The sequence below is a fragment of the Camelina sativa genome, chromosome 17, assembly GCF_000633955.1.
Source record: "Camelina sativa cultivar DH55 chromosome 17, Cs, whole genome shotgun sequence".
Lineage (NCBI taxonomy): Eukaryota > Viridiplantae > Streptophyta > Magnoliopsida > Brassicales > Brassicaceae > Camelina > Camelina sativa.
Window position 1 is genome coordinate 26,321,417 of NC_025701.1, and position 16,676 is coordinate 26,338,092.

The 16,676-nt window shown below is 33.0% G+C and overlaps 3 protein-coding genes across 3 annotated transcripts; 1 reads left to right on the plus strand and 2 right to left on the minus strand.

The window, feature by feature from the left end:
* On the plus strand, positions 6,426-7,776 carry LOC104758057 (myosin heavy chain kinase B-like). Its single transcript, XM_010480861.2, has one exon. It carries the CDS (start codon positions 6,498-6,500, stop codon positions 7,551-7,553), a length of 1,056 nt encoding a protein of 351 aa, XP_010479163.1. The 5' UTR covers positions 6,426-6,497; the 3' UTR covers positions 7,554-7,776.
* Positions 11,570-13,218, minus strand: LOC104758058 (alkane hydroxylase MAH1). Its single transcript, XM_010480862.1, has one exon. It carries the CDS (start codon positions 13,216-13,218, stop codon positions 11,650-11,652), a length of 1,569 nt encoding a protein of 522 aa, XP_010479164.1. The 3' UTR covers positions 11,570-11,649.
* On the minus strand, positions 13,540-15,618 carry LOC104758059 (transmembrane protein 147). The gene is made up of 6 exons (XM_010480863.2): positions 15,422-15,618; positions 15,106-15,175; positions 14,957-15,016; positions 14,601-14,715; positions 14,139-14,254; positions 13,540-14,058 (listed from the first exon to the last, which is right to left on the minus strand). Exons 1-6 carry the CDS (start codon positions 15,496-15,498, stop codon positions 13,810-13,812), a joined length of 687 nt encoding a protein of 228 aa, XP_010479165.1. The 5' UTR covers positions 15,499-15,618; the 3' UTR covers positions 13,540-13,809.

Consider the following 16,676-nt stretch of genomic DNA (forward strand, 5'->3'; position numbering starts at 1 on the left):
CAAAAAAGAGATTTGAGAGTAGTGGAAGAAGATGAGAGAATGAAAGAGTGATAGACTAAGAGAATAAGATAATGAGTATTTATAGGAAGAGAAATGATGAAAAATTACATTTAGAAAAATGAGAGTTACAATTCTAATTTATTGTTTTGTTTTAATACAATTGATTAATACAACTTAGTGGAGAAATAAAGTTAATGCATAATTTATAGGGAGAAGCTATAAAGATTTCAGTTTTATATTATGTGAGTTAAATCTGAAAATTAATTGTTTTAAATTTGTGTTTTAATATAATTTTTTTTTGTTAAAATTGCATTGCCAAGTGGACCAATAAGGAGAGATTGAAACTCTACTTTTATATATATGATTTCATGGAATTTTAGAATATATTCTAATAAAAAAATGTTATCCAAAACGAATTACTTTTTGAAAGTGAACAAAAATCAATATTGAGATTGACATAAAATGACAAAAATCAATATTGAGATTGACATATATATATATAGACAAGACATAAAGCAACCCTAAGGCTTTGAAAAGATAGAAAGACAAAATTTGATCTCATAAAAACACGTTTTTTAGTCTATACTTGATAAAAAAATTCCAAGAAAACTATAACAGAAAAAGATTTGTACGTAATCCTTGTTTATATCATGAAGTTATACTTGCTAGGATAAAAAAAAATGGAAAAAATAATACTCGCTAAAACGCGTAGTGCACATAGAATCTTAAATTAAAGGTATAGCCAACTTTTGTCAAAGTGGATTTTAAAATAAAAGAGCATCAAAGCTCCATCCAATCCAGTAGGTGCTTTGACGTTCTCTCATTATACAAGCAAACTATTTCATATTGTTTTGTAATGAAATATTGTAATTCGTATCAAAATTTTGAATCAACCGAACATTACGTAAAAAAGAACATCAGCGTTGGTATCCCAATTTGGAGGAAACATATTTAGCGTTGGTATCCCAATTTGGAGGAAACATATTTACAAAAAAAATTGCTGAAATTAGAGTTTTAGATGACTCAGCTAGACAATCCGCCTTTAAATTCAACAAACAAAAAATTTTGGACAAGGAAAAAAGAGGAAAAGCGGCCCAAAGCAGGTAAAATTTATCTAATAGAGTAGAAAAAACAGGTCAATTCTCCGAAGTTTCAATCACTGTGACTAGATCGGCACAGTCTGTCTGACCACTCCATTAGCAAGAAGACACTTCAGGCCTAAAGCAAAGCCTCCAACTCTGCATGGAACGGGGAAAGACTTCGCCAAATACATCTGGCACCCAACATGCTCAGCTATTATAGCAAATTATAAACAATAATAAACATAAAATTTTATTAGAAATATCATTTTTAAATATTCATTTTCAAAAATACCCTTTTTAATAAATATTACTTTTTTGTTATATTAAAAATTAAATTTTGTTGCATAGTAGTTGTTATTTTAAATTTTCGAAGTAGATATTTGGTATTAAAAAAAAACCAATTTATTTCAACTATTTTAATCTCTTGACCAATAATAAATTCACATAATTGAAAAAAAGTAAAATAAAATAAATTATAATTTGTTTAGTTCGTGCTAGAAAACCTTAAATGACAAGTAATTTGAAAAAAATAACACACAATTACAAATCTGTTTGCTGTCTTGTTTACTTCGGGAGGGGTAAGCATACCAACTTTTTTGTGTTGTCATTGTTTTTCTGTTTTCTTTTGTGCCACCACTGTTTTCTGTTATTAATTCTTTACTACTAGTTAGTTACATATTAAGGCCATCTTTATCGGGCCATCTTTAGGGGTGTGCTTGATGTTATTTTTAATCCAAAATATTCGAAACTGGGCTTTTCGACCAAAACATGTGCTTATTTCGCAACTGTTTTGAGTTGTGTTCTTGAGCGACGTGTCCAAAATTTATTGGAAAGAATTATTTGGGGGTCGAGTGTTTTATTTGGTTTCCTCTTCTTTGGTTTTATCGACCTAGGGTTCATCTTCTCTGGTCTTCAAAGGGCGATTCTGTGCCGATCTCTTCGTAACCGTCTCCGCGAGCTCGTCTGTGTCCGGCGTCTCTGCAAGCTCTTCCTCTCGACGTTCTCGGCTGTCTTGCGAAGCTCCTCACCTTCTCTGCAAGAGATCTCGTAGTCTCCTCCGTCGCCGCTGTCTCATCTATCTCGTCGGCGATCTCTTTACCGTCTACTCGTCTCGTTTGTCTCCGGCGTCTCGTCTGTCTCCGGCGTCTCGTCTGTCTCGTCTCATCTCCGGCGAAGAAAGGTAATGGTAATATCATCTTCTTTATTATATGTTTTATAAGTAAAAAATTTAAATGTTCTTTTATAATATTTATATTTTAAAAGTTTATAAGTTTTAAAATATATTTAAGAAATATTATATAATTGTAATAAGTTTTATTGTAATATTATATACTAAATTTATTAGATTTTATAATTTTAAAATGTTTAAGAATATTTTATTATTAAATCTACTGATCTTAACCATGTTCTCCCTATAACTAACTTTTTAACAAAAGTTCTTAACAAGTGATTTTAGATTATTTTCCTAATATATTTAACTTAAGAACACTAAAAAGTGTTATCCCTTTAAAGATGCCCTAACAACACGCAGAAAATATCGTAACCAATCACACTCTACAAATTATGTCGGAAGGCTAATACACTAAACCAGTTTCGATTAATGGTCACATTATTAAAGTAGGTTGCTTAAGAAAAACTCTCTTGGTTCGCAAAACAAAAAGAACGGTTGAAAGGTTTTAAAAACAAAGCAATGGGTATAAAAGGAGCATGTGTGCACGGTCCAAATGCCTCTGAAGATGTCCATATTTGGGTAGAAAACATAGTGGTTGGGCCAATACAGTTTTGGTTCCTCCACATTGACACATGATTCCAATATAACGACTATTATCATTGTTTGTTTCTTTAGCAGATAATTATTTAGCATCCGGGAATGGTAACCTACGTGCTCTAGATTGTGGTATCACTCGAAACGTGTAAAGTTGATGAAAAATGGAGTATATATTTATGTATGGAATTAACTTGTATCATATGAGAATATGAGATGAATGATAAGAGTTTATATACATGAGTAAAAGAGCCATAAAATAAATGTATCTATATTGTTATTATATACTGTATTGAGTAATTCAGAGATAGAGGTATGGCATAACTACATTACTTAATTAAGGTAGTCATATTTTGACGTATCATTTTAAGATGGCTTGCTAAAATTAAGTCCAATTTTATTGCGTAGAGATACACAATTGAACCGTGGTAGAGCCTTGATTGATAAAGAACTAGAATGTACGTGATATGGTCGTAGAAGACTATTTGGAGAAAAGTATATCAGAACAGAATCATAAACCTATGAAAAAAGAGGTCTTGAAGAATGAAAGTTTTCGGACATGGGTTAGAACCGCAAATTGATGATTGCCACGGGCTAGAATTTTGAAATTAGAAGATGAACAATCATCTTTTTAGTATGTCTAATGACAAAAAAAAAAAATTAATCGTTTTGGACCAAACTTTTTAGTGAATTTATAATTATTACTAATAGTGAAATGTTAGATATTTGTAGATAAGGTTGTCACCGTTATTCGGATTGTTTTTAAAATAAATTTATAAATTATTATAGACAAATGATATGTTATATATTTACACATGTTAAAGAAATAATAAATAGGTTGCTTGCTTGTAAAATCACAAAGCCAAAACCCAAAAGTCATGGAATCGACATGTGTACATGCATAATGGGGTAAAACATGTAAATACAACTGCGTACATAAAAGATAATAACAGACAACTTTCATTTAAATTCGTATTCTGCACATGTATTTGACTTTAAATCTACACATGTTTTGTATAATTTATTTAGTATACTATGTCAATAGAAACCATCCATCGTTTCAATGGGAAAATTCGTAAAACGTGATATGTAAATATGAGTCTTTAGATATGTCGCTCTAAAGGTGAATTATGACTTATTAATTAAGCATACTATACGGTAGTAATTTGTGTAACTTTTTGGCTAACTTCTGTCTCATATTGTGATTTATATTTTTGACTTAGGATTATATATGTACACTTAAATTATGTAACTTTTTATTGAGTTCCTTATAGTTACATATTCGTAAGTCTCGTACCTAGCCTGATGGTAGGTCCGTTTAGTTAGGGAGTCTCCTTAGTTACATTCTTAAGCCACAGTTCCTAAGTTTTTAACTGTATTCTTTTATCTAAAATGCAGAAGTGAATTTTTTTTTTAAATATCACAATTGAGTTATTTAGAGTACTCTTTTCTACAAATTGTTTGAGTATTATATTTGACAAGCAACTATAATCGTCTCAACTAATTGTATCTCACAAGTTTGATTTGTGATATTCATTTGCTCTTTTACCATCAAATTATGCTTTTCAGGAAGATTGATTGTTGCTTTGAAGTAGGAGTGAACAATGCGTGACAACAAACTTGTTACAAATTCATATAAGATGTTCTCACATACGCAAATGAACTTCTTTTTTTTTGTTAAATACATATTTTAGTTTTTTGGTATGATATCAGATGAGACATATATTATTTAATAATTAATCATCCGTTCCTTTAGATGTTTTATGATTTTCACATATATGAAAAATAAACCTGCAAAATCAAATAAACCAATTCTTGTTGTTTTCAACTCACACACAGTTTAAATTTACCATTTTGGACTAATTGCTCTAATCTATGCCATATATATAAACATAAGTAATAATTTGCAAATCGCATATTCACGCGCTAAGTTGTCGTTAATTATGTAAACCCAAACAACAAAGAATTTTTTCTTTTGTCTCTAAATATCCCCATTCGACTTTTTTTTTGTCAACATCCCCATTCGATTCACATGATGTATTTTATGCATACACTATCCCAAAGAAGAGGATGCCTTACTATGTGCGATAACCCCCTAGCCTTATCATGCCTATCCTCAAATAGCACTTCTTGCTTAGCAAAATTGTGTCTTTTACTTAATCAACCAATGATAACTTCTCAACAATTTAAAGTTTCCCTTACAAAAAGTGAAATTCTGAAGACAAAGTCGTATCATATATTATACGTGCCATCTTATTATTAGCGGTCCCCCCACTTACTTTAAAATTATGACGAAAACAATAAAACAATGTTATCATATATACACATACACTCATGATTCATTCCCTATATGGCTATATTTAGCAATAAGGACAACATTCACAGGGTTCACTTATGAAGATTATTTTAGTATAAAAAGTGGACAAAACAAAACGAAATTACAACTTTAAACGTGTCATACTCCCATTGCTTTGCTACCTTCTTATAATGCAACCAACTACCCTCAAACTCTTTCCTCTATGTCCGGGGTGTTTAGCTTTCTAAAACTCTAAAGAAACTAATCAGACGATCTAGATTTTACGACCAAAATGCCACGATCAGACCTGACCCGCGGATACTCGGATGGAGACAGTCTGGTCGGAGAGATTGTACGAGAAGAAGGCCACATTTACTCGTTAGCCGCAANTACAAATTCATATAAGATGTTCTCACATACGCAAATGAACTTCTTTTTTTTTGTTAAATACATATTTTAGTTTTTTGGTATGATATCAGATGAGACATATATTATTTAATAATTAATCATCCGTTCCTTTAGATGTTTTATGATTTTCACATATATGAAAAATAAACCTGCAAAATCAAATAAACCAATTCTTGTTGTTTTCAACTCACACACAGTTTAAATTTACCATTTTGGACTAATTGCTCTAATCTATGCCATATATATAAACATAAGTAATAATTTGCAAATCGCATATTCACGCGCTAAGTTGTCGTTAATTATGTAAACCCAAACAACAAAGAATTTTTTCTTTTGTCTCTAAATATCCCCATTCGACTTTTTTTTTGTCAACATCCCCATTCGATTCACATGATGTATTTTATGCATACACTATCCCAAAGAAGAGGATGCCTTACTATGTGCGATAACCCCCTAGCCTTATCATGCCTATCCTCAAATAGCACTTCTTGCTTAGCAAAATTGTGTCTTTTACTTAATCAACCAATGATAACTTCTCAACAATTTAAAGTTTCCCTTACAAAAAGTGAAATTCTGAAGACAAAGTCGTATCATATATTATACGTGCCATCTTATTATTAGCGGTCCCCCCACTTACTTTAAAATTATGACGAAAACAATAAAACAATGTTATCATATATACACATACACTCATGATTCATTCCCTATATGGCTATATTTAGCAATAAGGACAACATTCACAGGGTTCACTTATGAAGATTATTTTAGTATAAAAAGTGGACAAAACAAAACGAAATTACAACTTTAAACGTGTCATACTCCCATTGCTTTGCTACCTTCTTATAATGCAACCAACTACCCTCAAACTCTTTCCTCTATGTCCGGGGTGTTTAGCTTTCTAAAACTCTAAAGAAACTAATCAGACGATCTAGATTTTACGACCAAAATGCCACGATCAGACCTGACCCGCGGATACTCGGATGGAGACAGTCTGGTCGGAGAGATTGTACGAGAAGAAGGCCACATTTACTCGTTAGCCGCAACTAATGATCTTTTGTACACAGGATCGGATAATAATCACATTAGGGTTTGGAAAAACTTAAACGAGTTTAGTGGGTTTAAATCGAACAGCGGACTGGTTAAAGCGATAGTGATTAGTCGGGAGGAGAAGGTGTTCACGGGTCATCAAGACGGTAAGATCCGGGTTTGGAAAACCTCTTCCAAGAACCCGCGAGTGTACACACGCGCCGGGAGCTTACCGGCTTTGAAAGACGTTTTGAAGAGTTCAGTGAAGCCGAGCAACTACGTGGAAGTGAGACGTCGTCGTACGGCGCTATGGATCAAGCATTCCGATGCCGTTTCGTGTTTGAGCTTAGTGGAAGATCAAGGGCTGTTGTATTCGGCGTCATGGGATCGGACGGTCAAGGTTTGGCGTATCCATGACTTGAAATGCATCGAGTCCATCAAAGCTCACGACGACGCAGTGAACACGGTTGCAGCCGCGGAGAGCCTTGTGTTCACTGGCTCGGCCGATGGAACTGTAAAGGTCTGGAAACGTGAGATCAGAGGGAAGCGTACGGCTCACTCTCTCGTCCAGACTTTGTTAAAGCAAGAATCAGCGGTTACGGCTTTGGTTGTAAGCCACGTGGCGGTTTACAGCGGTTCAAGCGACGGAGCTGTGAACTATTGGGAGATGGGAGAGAAGAAAATCTTGAAACATTGTGGTGTTTTCAAGAAACATAGACTCGCCGTGCTCTGTCTCGCCGCCGCCGGAAAAATGTTGTTTAGTGGTGCGGCGGATAAGAAGATATGCGTGTGGAAGAGGGACGGGAAGGTTCACACGTGTATCTCTGTGTTAACCGGTCATACCGGACCGGTTAAGTGTTTAGCGGTGGGGGAGCCAACCGGAGGTGAAGAAGAAGACGGAGGAGATAGGAGGTTGGTTGTGTATAGTGGGAGTCTTGACAAATCGGTCAAAGTTTGGAGGGTGCCACGTGATTAAATGTAGGATTTTATTCGGTTTCTAAGAGATTTGGGATTGTTTGTAGGTAAATAACAACAAAAAAACCAAGTCAAATGATGAATTATTATGAGGTTCGTAGAGTAGGTTGAATATGATATCTTTTAATAGTAATTTAATATCTCTATTATACATATATATTATTAAGCTAGGGTTATCGTTTGAATATCAATAATATTATAAAGAAATTGTTATGCACTAGTTGGAGTCGATTAATCAAAGGATAGAAAGAAGCAAAGTGTTGGAGATTTTATTATTTCATGAACAAAATACTCTAGAAAAAAAAAAGTGTAAATGTACTTAACCCCAAAGATGAAAAACTTTAATAATCCGACTGATCAATGTTTTCAACACTAATCTGACCGAAGAGTTACAATAAAATTTTTACAAAACGTACTTTATAGATTTTAAGAGAAAAGGGTGTAAGCCACGTGTAGTAACTACACGTAATTATTGGTTGTAAGCCACGTGTAGTAACTTATAACGTATATCGGTATATATATGAGCCAAAGCTTGGTCGGATCATTATATAAGACTTTAATATTAATACGCCAAAAGTTTCACTATACGTTAACTATCATAGAAAATTCGAAAATGCGAGAAATGTCACTTTAAAATTTATAGTTTTAAGGTAGAAACTGACGAGAAATTCGGAAAATCGACGTATCAATATTACAGTTACATGAAAGTGATGGGTGGTGGTTATCATCGCATTGTGACCGTCCATTATTTTTATTTTTGTTATAATAAATATAAATAAATAAATTTTATTTTTCTTTCGCTAATCGTACGTATTCTTGGCTATGTTTCTTTTGCTTTATTGTGATTCTTTAGTGCAAAAATGGAAACAAAGGTACGATCTACAAAGAGCTATAAATGTGTCTATGTTTTAGCTCTATGAATGTGTAGGATCCACATAAACATGTTTGTGTTCCCTCTTCTCAACGACCAAGTATTAGCCAACACATAACCAAACATACGAATAATATAAATGTTTTGTTAGCTACATGAATTATTGTCATTACATAAGGACATGCATAAACAAACATGAGTTATGTGTACAACACCATAACCATCTAATTCGATGATTTGTTTGCCGGAATTCGGTGTTGACCAGTATTGACAGGCGTTAACCAATGTTGACCGGTGTTGACCAATGTTGACCAAAAAATTAAAATTTTTATCTATTTTTTACAAAGAACAAAAGTTTAAAAAAATTACATAACTTTACTAAAAGATTATATAATAAATTTTTACTACAAAATAATACAACAAATATACATTTTCTTTTTATAAATTCAAAATTTGGTTTTTAATTTTATACCATATCATTTGTATACCCTATTATATTTTATTATGTAGCATGCTATTAAATATTTTTATATAACAAGTATATAAAAATAATGGTAAATCAAAGGTTATATAGCAAGGTACAATATACTTTAACAAAAAAAAACAAATTAGACTCAATTATAAAAAGTCTATGAACATTTTTAAGCCAAAAGATTTTAAGAAAAAATTATATGTCTCATCATTTGTTATATATCATATTATATTTGTNCAATGTTGACCGGTGTTGACCAATGTTGACCAAAAAATTAAAATTTTTATCTATTTTTTACAAAGAACAAAAGTTTAAAAAAATTACATAACTTTACTAAAAGATTATATAATAAATTTTTACTACAAAATAATACAACAAATATACATTTTCCTTTTATAAATTCAAAATTTGGTTTTTAATTTTATACCATATCATTTGTATACCCTATTATATTTTATTATGTAGCATGCTATTAAATATTTTTATATAACAAATATATAAAAAATAATGGTAAATCAAAGGTTAAATATATATAGCAAGGTGCAATATACTTTGACAAAAAAAAAATTAGACACAATTAAAAAAAGTCTATGAACATTTTTAAGCCAAAAGATTTTAAGAAAAGATTATATGTCTCATCATTTGTTATATACCATATTATATTTGTTATATAAAAGGAAATTTTTGTATATAATAAAATTTTACTACAAAGTATTATAACAAATATACATTTTCCTTTTGTATATAACAAATATAATATGGTATATAACAAATTAAATATACATTTCCTTTTTGTATATAATAAATATAATATGGTATAAATTTTAAAACTAACTTTTGAATTTACAAAACGAAAATGTATATTTGTTGTACTATTTTGTAGTAAAATTTTATTATATAATCTTTTAGTAAAGTTATGTAATTATTTTGTTAATTTTTGTTGTTTATGAAAAAAAAAAATTGGTCAACACCGGTCAATACCGGTCAACACCGGATTCCGGCTAAGAAAGTATCAGAATTAGATGGTTATGGTGTTGTACACATAACTCATGTTTGTTTATACATGTCTGTATATAATGACAATAGTTCGTGTAGTTAATAAAACATTTATATAGTTTGTATGTGTGGCGATGTATTGGTATATACTTGGCGTAGCTGGCAATCATTTTTCCCTTCTTATTTAATCACATGAGAGTTAAGACCGTATTTTTGTTAGTGCCTATGTAACTATGTTCATAATTATTTTGATCGTGCACACTCTTCTCGTCACACAATGTAAAACTCTAAAATAAATGTCGTATAGTAGCCAAAGCTACCTCTGGTTAAACCGGACCATTGGATTAGGTGATGGACTGATGGTTTGGTTAAAGAAACATAATCGGATCAAATATAGTTGGTGAAGAGAGTTGAAATGATCGTCCATTGTGGTATAATTTTTCTATGTTTTTGAGTGTTATTTAGTTGGTATGCATGTATGTAATTTTGGCTCATCTCCTATGGAATTTATATACAACTCAAATTCTATCTTTGTTATGACACGATATTTAAATATATTGAGATATCATATTTTCGAGATATATGTACAGTTTGTAAGTTATATTTACATTTTTAGGAGATATACACAACACAAAATTAGGTTAAATGACTTGTGAAGTAATGCATTTTTTACGTGTGTTTGGGAACTTAATATGTGAGAAATTTCAACATTTTCGGAAAATGATGTACGGATTATCATATAAATTTCAAGGAACTTCGTGGAGATGGTTTAAGCTTTTAATTAACTGAGGATTTTATAAAATTATTGTTTTTAATACCCCTACATATTCTGGTTCACTTTCACAGTTTCACCACGAGCCCAGTACCCTTTGGTGATTAACTCCAACTTTCTCATCACGTAAGGTGAAGGTGAAGCAATCAAAGATTTAAGGCGTGTTCATTAAACCGATTACGTCAACGATTAGTCGATAAATAAAGACCTTTAGTTATTTGGCCAACTAATTAAAGCCTTAGAAGAGTGAAGCTGATGTCTCAATCAAATTGTTGGTTAAATAAGATAAGGCTTTAGAAAAATGCAACTGCATATATGCCAAGACACACTTACAAGTCCCTTATAAGGCCTATATAACACACCAACAAGCCGGTCAGAAATACACTAGTCACAAACAAGTCGACTGAAAATCTATGCAAATCTGCTATAGCATTGGAACAAATCTGTTGAATATTTAATCAAAGCGAATATTAAAAATTCCAGCTTCAATCAATCCAACAAAATTTTACACAAGAAATCCATAATTCAAATAAGAAAATGAAATCAATTATGAATTCCTAGAAAAATGTCAAAAATCCAAGCAATAACCAAACCCACTAAATATAGCAACCAAAACCAAGATGATGATTACACAAAACGAAAATACACGATTACAATTAACTATGAGAGTATGAGCTGTAATATTGTTAAGTATAAATTATGTGAATTTGTCCGGATCTGCATTAAAATGATAAGTCTTTCATAACTTGTGTGGCAATTTACGAATACAATATATATCATTTTGTTAAGTTTTAGTTTATCCTAAATTACGGTTATGCGTAAGGGTCTCATATAATACAAGTTAGACCAATCATAAATAAATCAGCTTCAAGCTGAAATTTAAGGTTGAAAAATACATTCCAGAAATCACAAATCAGTTACCATTTGTCTTAGGATCATTCTATGTGATCAAAATAAATAAATAAAAACCAATTAACATGAGTATTTTACTCCAAGCTGGAACATTTTTTAGTCATTGTGACTTTAAGCCCATACTTCATGTGAAGAATGAGACCAGGTTTTGGCTCAATCTTTTGTCCACTAACGACCTTAATCTCATAGTTTTGTAATATTTTGACGATCACTGTCTTCATCAAAGTCATGGCCAAATTCTTACCGAGACATGTTCTTGGGCCGGCATTGAACGATAAGAACTTGTAAGAAGGCTCATGTCTCAACCCTCCTGTCTCCGAAATCCATCTCTCTGGCTTGAACTCCATTGCATCTTCGCCCCATACGGTTTTCATTCTCCCCATCGCGTAGATAAAGATCATAATATTGATATTTTCTTTAACTTTGTGTCCACTTGGAAGCTCATCTTCTTTGATTGGAGACTTGCGTTCGAATGGAATTGGTGGGTAGAGCCTCATTGATTCACTCAATGCGCAGTGTAAGTACACCAACTTGTTCAAGTACGATGACATGTCTTGGTTATTTCGAGTTCTTGGTAGATTTGTGTTGATCTCTTGGAGAATCTTGGTTAACACGTTAGGGTTTTCAGACATATTCCAGAAGAACCAAGTGAGTGCAGAAGCCGTGGAGTCTCTCCCAGCTGCCATGAAACCTACTGTGAAGTCTCTGAGGAACTTATCATCACCAGGGTTCAAAAGCTCGTACTTGGTTGCATCAAGCATTATGTGAGATGTCAAAAGATCCTCACTCTCTCCATTGGTGTTGTGAGTAACCCCATGTGATCTTAGCTCTTCTCTCTTCGCTGCTATAAATTTGGCACAAACACGATCAAGAGTGGCATGAGCTTTCAATAGCGTCTTCTCTGTTCCGATTCCAATCCATTGTTGTAGCTTCCACACGAACCTTGGTGTAATATGCCTATGCACAATCGCATCTCCCACATCATCAAGAGCTTTGGAAAACTCAGCCTCTGGCATTCCAATGGAGAGACTTCTAGGATCGAAACCGGTTATGAAATTGAAGGTTATATCGAACATAAATCTTTGGAACACATCTTGCAAGTCCACAACCATCTCTTCATCTGCAAAGTGATTGAAAAGAGGTACAAGCCCGTCCTTGAGTTTGGTTTTCGTGGTACTTGCTGAGAAGTTTTGGTACCTTTGATGATTGAATATAGTCTGAGCTGCGTTCCTCCAGTTCCTCCATAGCTCCGAGTCCGAATTAATGATCCCGTCTCCAAAAGCTTCAAAAATTTCGTGGAATATAGGACCTTTGATGTAGTTTGAGAAGTTTGAGCTCATTATATGATGAACATTAGCTGGATCAACCGTGACTAATACATCCATTCCAACGAACCATGGGCCCTTGAATTGAAACGTCAAGTTGGAGTTCTCGAGAATCTCTACGCTGCAATCATAGATGTACTGGAGCCTCAAGAGCCCACCGGGAAGCATACCAAGTACCGGCCAGTTCCATGGGTACCTTCCAAGGGTTTTCTTAATGAGGACGTAACTGAAATTAGCCTTATTGACGAGGAAGTGATAGAAGATGATGAGAAAGCAAAGTAAAGCTATGAATGCTTCTAATAACCCTATTGAAGCCATTAATGAGAAGGGTTGTGTTTATGTGCATAGAGAAGAAGAAGGAGATCGATTTTATACACACAAGTACCTGTAGTACGTTGTCAACCAGGCGAATTAAAAAGTCTATTGTTGCGTTACATTTGAATTCCAAGAGAGACATCTTTGGATTCACACTAAAGAGACATTTGAAAAATAGGTTATTCTAAGTAAGAACATTTAAGGATTCTTGTTGAAGATTAATTGGTTACCGTCTCCTATAAACAAGGAGCACATGATTCTCATTTATGGTAACACAGGGCAACGTAACTTATTCTATGCTTTATGCCACAGTTTAGCAACAGATTTGCAAGACTAATTTTTGTTCATACATCAATAATTTTCAGGATAAGCATTAGTAATTGTGATTCTAAGTCCATTCTTGAACGAATGAAACTCCCCAGATCAATAATTTAAGGACAAGATGGTTCAATATTCTTCTACAAATAAAGGTCAAAGTTTCATCATGAAACTGAGTCCTGCGAAAAAAACAAGGCAAGTATGTCCGCAAGAGTTTCCCGTTAACAAAAAGCTCTGCCTAAGAGCAGTTGAACTGTGTCTTGCAGGGAAGTGGAATCACAAAGACGGTCGCTGACAGAGGATGAAGAGTTGACAACTGATGAAAGCCATTACCAAAGAAGTCACCAGCTCAAACCCAACAATTTTGGGGAAATGCCATCCCATGACTCTCTTTAGATAGCTTGTGATCGAAGGCATGGTTGCGATGATCACTGCACATGTGTATATGATGGGGATCAGACTCTTCGGCTTGTTCTTGCGTAGCCACATCAACGAACCTAGCGCAGCTAAAGATATTGTGAACACCTGAATTTGACACAAGAGTTTGATGGAAGTAAGAAACAATTACAGATGGATCATTCTATTAGTTAAAAATTTGTATATACCAGATTTGCATTGGCTTCAAGGCCTTGCAATACATAATCCCAAGTGAACTCCAGTCCTCGAGCGCCAACCCAAAGAGGTGCCAACCTGTGCAAAACAGAATCCGCGAATGCCCATCCTGAACAAAACGAAAGCATCTTTTAGATAAAAGTTTATAAATATTCCGTGATGTGACAGATCATTAGGGGAAGTCTAAAAATGGTTGAAACTTGAAAGGTCCAATAGAAATTAGTCATAATGATCATTGATAAACATTATGTGATGCAGAAACTCATTGAGAGAAGTCTAGAAATGGTTGAATGCTCCAATGGAATTTTGACATGGAAATTACTCCTTCAGTAATCATAAAAAAAGAGTTTCTTTTCTATATACCAGACCACCATCAAATCATCGATTTTTAACATGTGTATAGAATGTTACATCCGAAGCTAACGATATTAGTGTAGCAGCAGAGATCCACTTACCAAGGCCAACAGCCTGAAACTTATGGTTTTGGGAGATGTTCCTGTGTGTCAGTTGGGCCAGAGCATAGTATAGACCAGCAACATCAATGAAGCCAATCATTGCTTTCAATGCTTCCTAATACAAGGGAGATCGAACCCATACTTAGTCATCTAGATTGTAACATAACAAAACAAGCTAAGCAGTTACAGTAGAAGTTGATAGCAAAAAGAAAGTCAACAATGTGCATCTATATCATAAGAAAAGATAAGTCTGGTTAACATTGAATTATTTGTATATCATTTTACTTAAAGAGTAAAGATGACTAACTTTTCACAATCTTTACAGTGATCTTAGCTTAGCTACAAGTAAAAAATACCTGGTATGGGTCAAATACTTCAGTCTCAGATACTTGCAGAAAAGTTGCCAAACAAACAAGCTGCCATGAAAAAACAACCCAATGAGCTTAGAATTAAGGTATAAGCTTAGCTAAAGAGATTCTCCCAAAGATTGTTATAGTTGACTAACCTTAACCAAAGCTGTAGCAAGGTAAACAACAGCAGCTTTCACGGAGGTTCCAAGTGTGTCATATTCAGATCTGCAGATTCACAACTTTCCGATTACAAACTATACCAAATTCCAAATTTGGGGATTCTCAACACCTAAGTTCTGCAGAAGCTCATACTAAGCCTTAAGATTCTAGATCACGAAGTTTAGAAGTAAGCGATTAAGTATATGCGCAAGAGGATCTAGATAAAATCTTAGATTAGGCATGAATGAACTAAGAGATACTAAAATTTGAAACCACAGATCGAGAAAAAAAAAAAAGAGGATTTGTTCATACAAAGGAGTGGCGGAGTAGTAGACGGCGTGAGGACCGAATGTGAGAATCGCACAGTTGAAGAAGTGAAAAAGCGTCATCGTCTCTCTCTCGCTGTGACACCAAATCGGGAGCTACACAAGTCCGGCGACGCAAAGACGACGACCACCACGACGTGAAGCTGTGAATTGAAGAAGAAGAGGTTTAGTTTAGCTGAGAAAATCTGAAAATCTGATGGGATCAACAAAAGTCTTAATGGGTTCCGAATTGGGTCTCTCTATTGGGCCGTATAATTTATGAAAGTCATTATATAATTTTTTTTTTTGTCAACAGCTATAGTGAGCTCAAACTGCTATAGTGTCATTATATAATGATTTTGTTTTTTTAGCTGAAAATTATATGATGTTTATAAATTCGTATTTGATTTCTTTGGGGTTTAAATTCTCTTTGAATTTGTTTTCTTCTGAATTATAATTTCATACGAAAGCTTATGCATTTTCCCATATTTGATATATTCCTCTATTTTTTTATTATAATATTTTCTCACAAATTTAACTATAGTTTGAGCTATAAAAAAAATATCTTAGTCCATGGTAGTATTGACTAGGTTATAATCTTATTAACGCCTAAACCCGTTTTAGGACCTGATTGGTGAAGGCTTTTAAGACTTTAAAAATATTTAAAAGTCTTAAAAGCATTTTATTTACCAATCAGATTTTTATGACTTTTTTAATTTTTTAAGTTTCAACAGCCACTTTAATTTTTTCCTTTTTTATTTCTTTTCGTTTTTTAAAGCTTAGAAATAACGCTTTAAAACCAAAAAAGTTAAAGCCTTTTTTTTTACTTCCTCCATCATAATTGAAAACTTTTTATAAATTTATATATATTTTTGCACAAACTTTTTTTTATACATTAATTATCAGCATTTTTTTCCTTTATTTTGATATCCACTTCTCTTCACAAATTTCTAATTTTTATCATCACCTTTGTATTTTCTTATAATTTTGTTATTAATAAAATTACAGCCACAGCTTTTAAAGTTTTCTTTTTAACAATCAGATTTTAACAATTAAAGTATTTACAGCCAAAGTCTATACAGCCAAAATTTATACAGCCAAATTTTTACAGTCAAAGTCTCTACAGCCACAAATAAAAGTCGTTACCAATCGGGGCCTTAGATTGAATATTGTAGGTTCAGAGGGTATTGTTATGAAGGAAGTGACCCAAAAACAAAAATCAAATTATATAAATTTGTTATGTTCTTGATTTTTTCATTTAT

Bases quoted from the DNA above. Each gene is read 5' to 3' on its own strand.
- LOC104758058 (XM_010480862.1), bottom strand. From the start codon at position 13,218: ATGGCTTCAATAGGGTTATTAGAAGCATTCATAGCTTTACTTTGCTTT.
- LOC104758059 (XM_010480863.2), bottom strand. From the start codon at position 15,498: ATGACGCTTTTTCACTTCTTCAACTGTGCGATTCTCACATTCGGTCCT. The intron at 15,176-15,421 runs GTATGAACAAAT...GTGAATCTGCAG, and splicing joins TACTACTCCGCCACTCCTTT to ATCTGAATATGACACACTTG. The intron at 14,716-14,956 runs GTATTTTTTACT...CCCTTGTATTAG, and splicing joins AAGTATTTGACCCATACCAG to GAAGCATTGAAAGCAATGAT.
- LOC104758057 (XM_010480861.2), top strand. From the start codon at position 6,498: ATGCCACGATCAGACCTGACCCGCGGATACTCGGATGGAGACAGTCTG.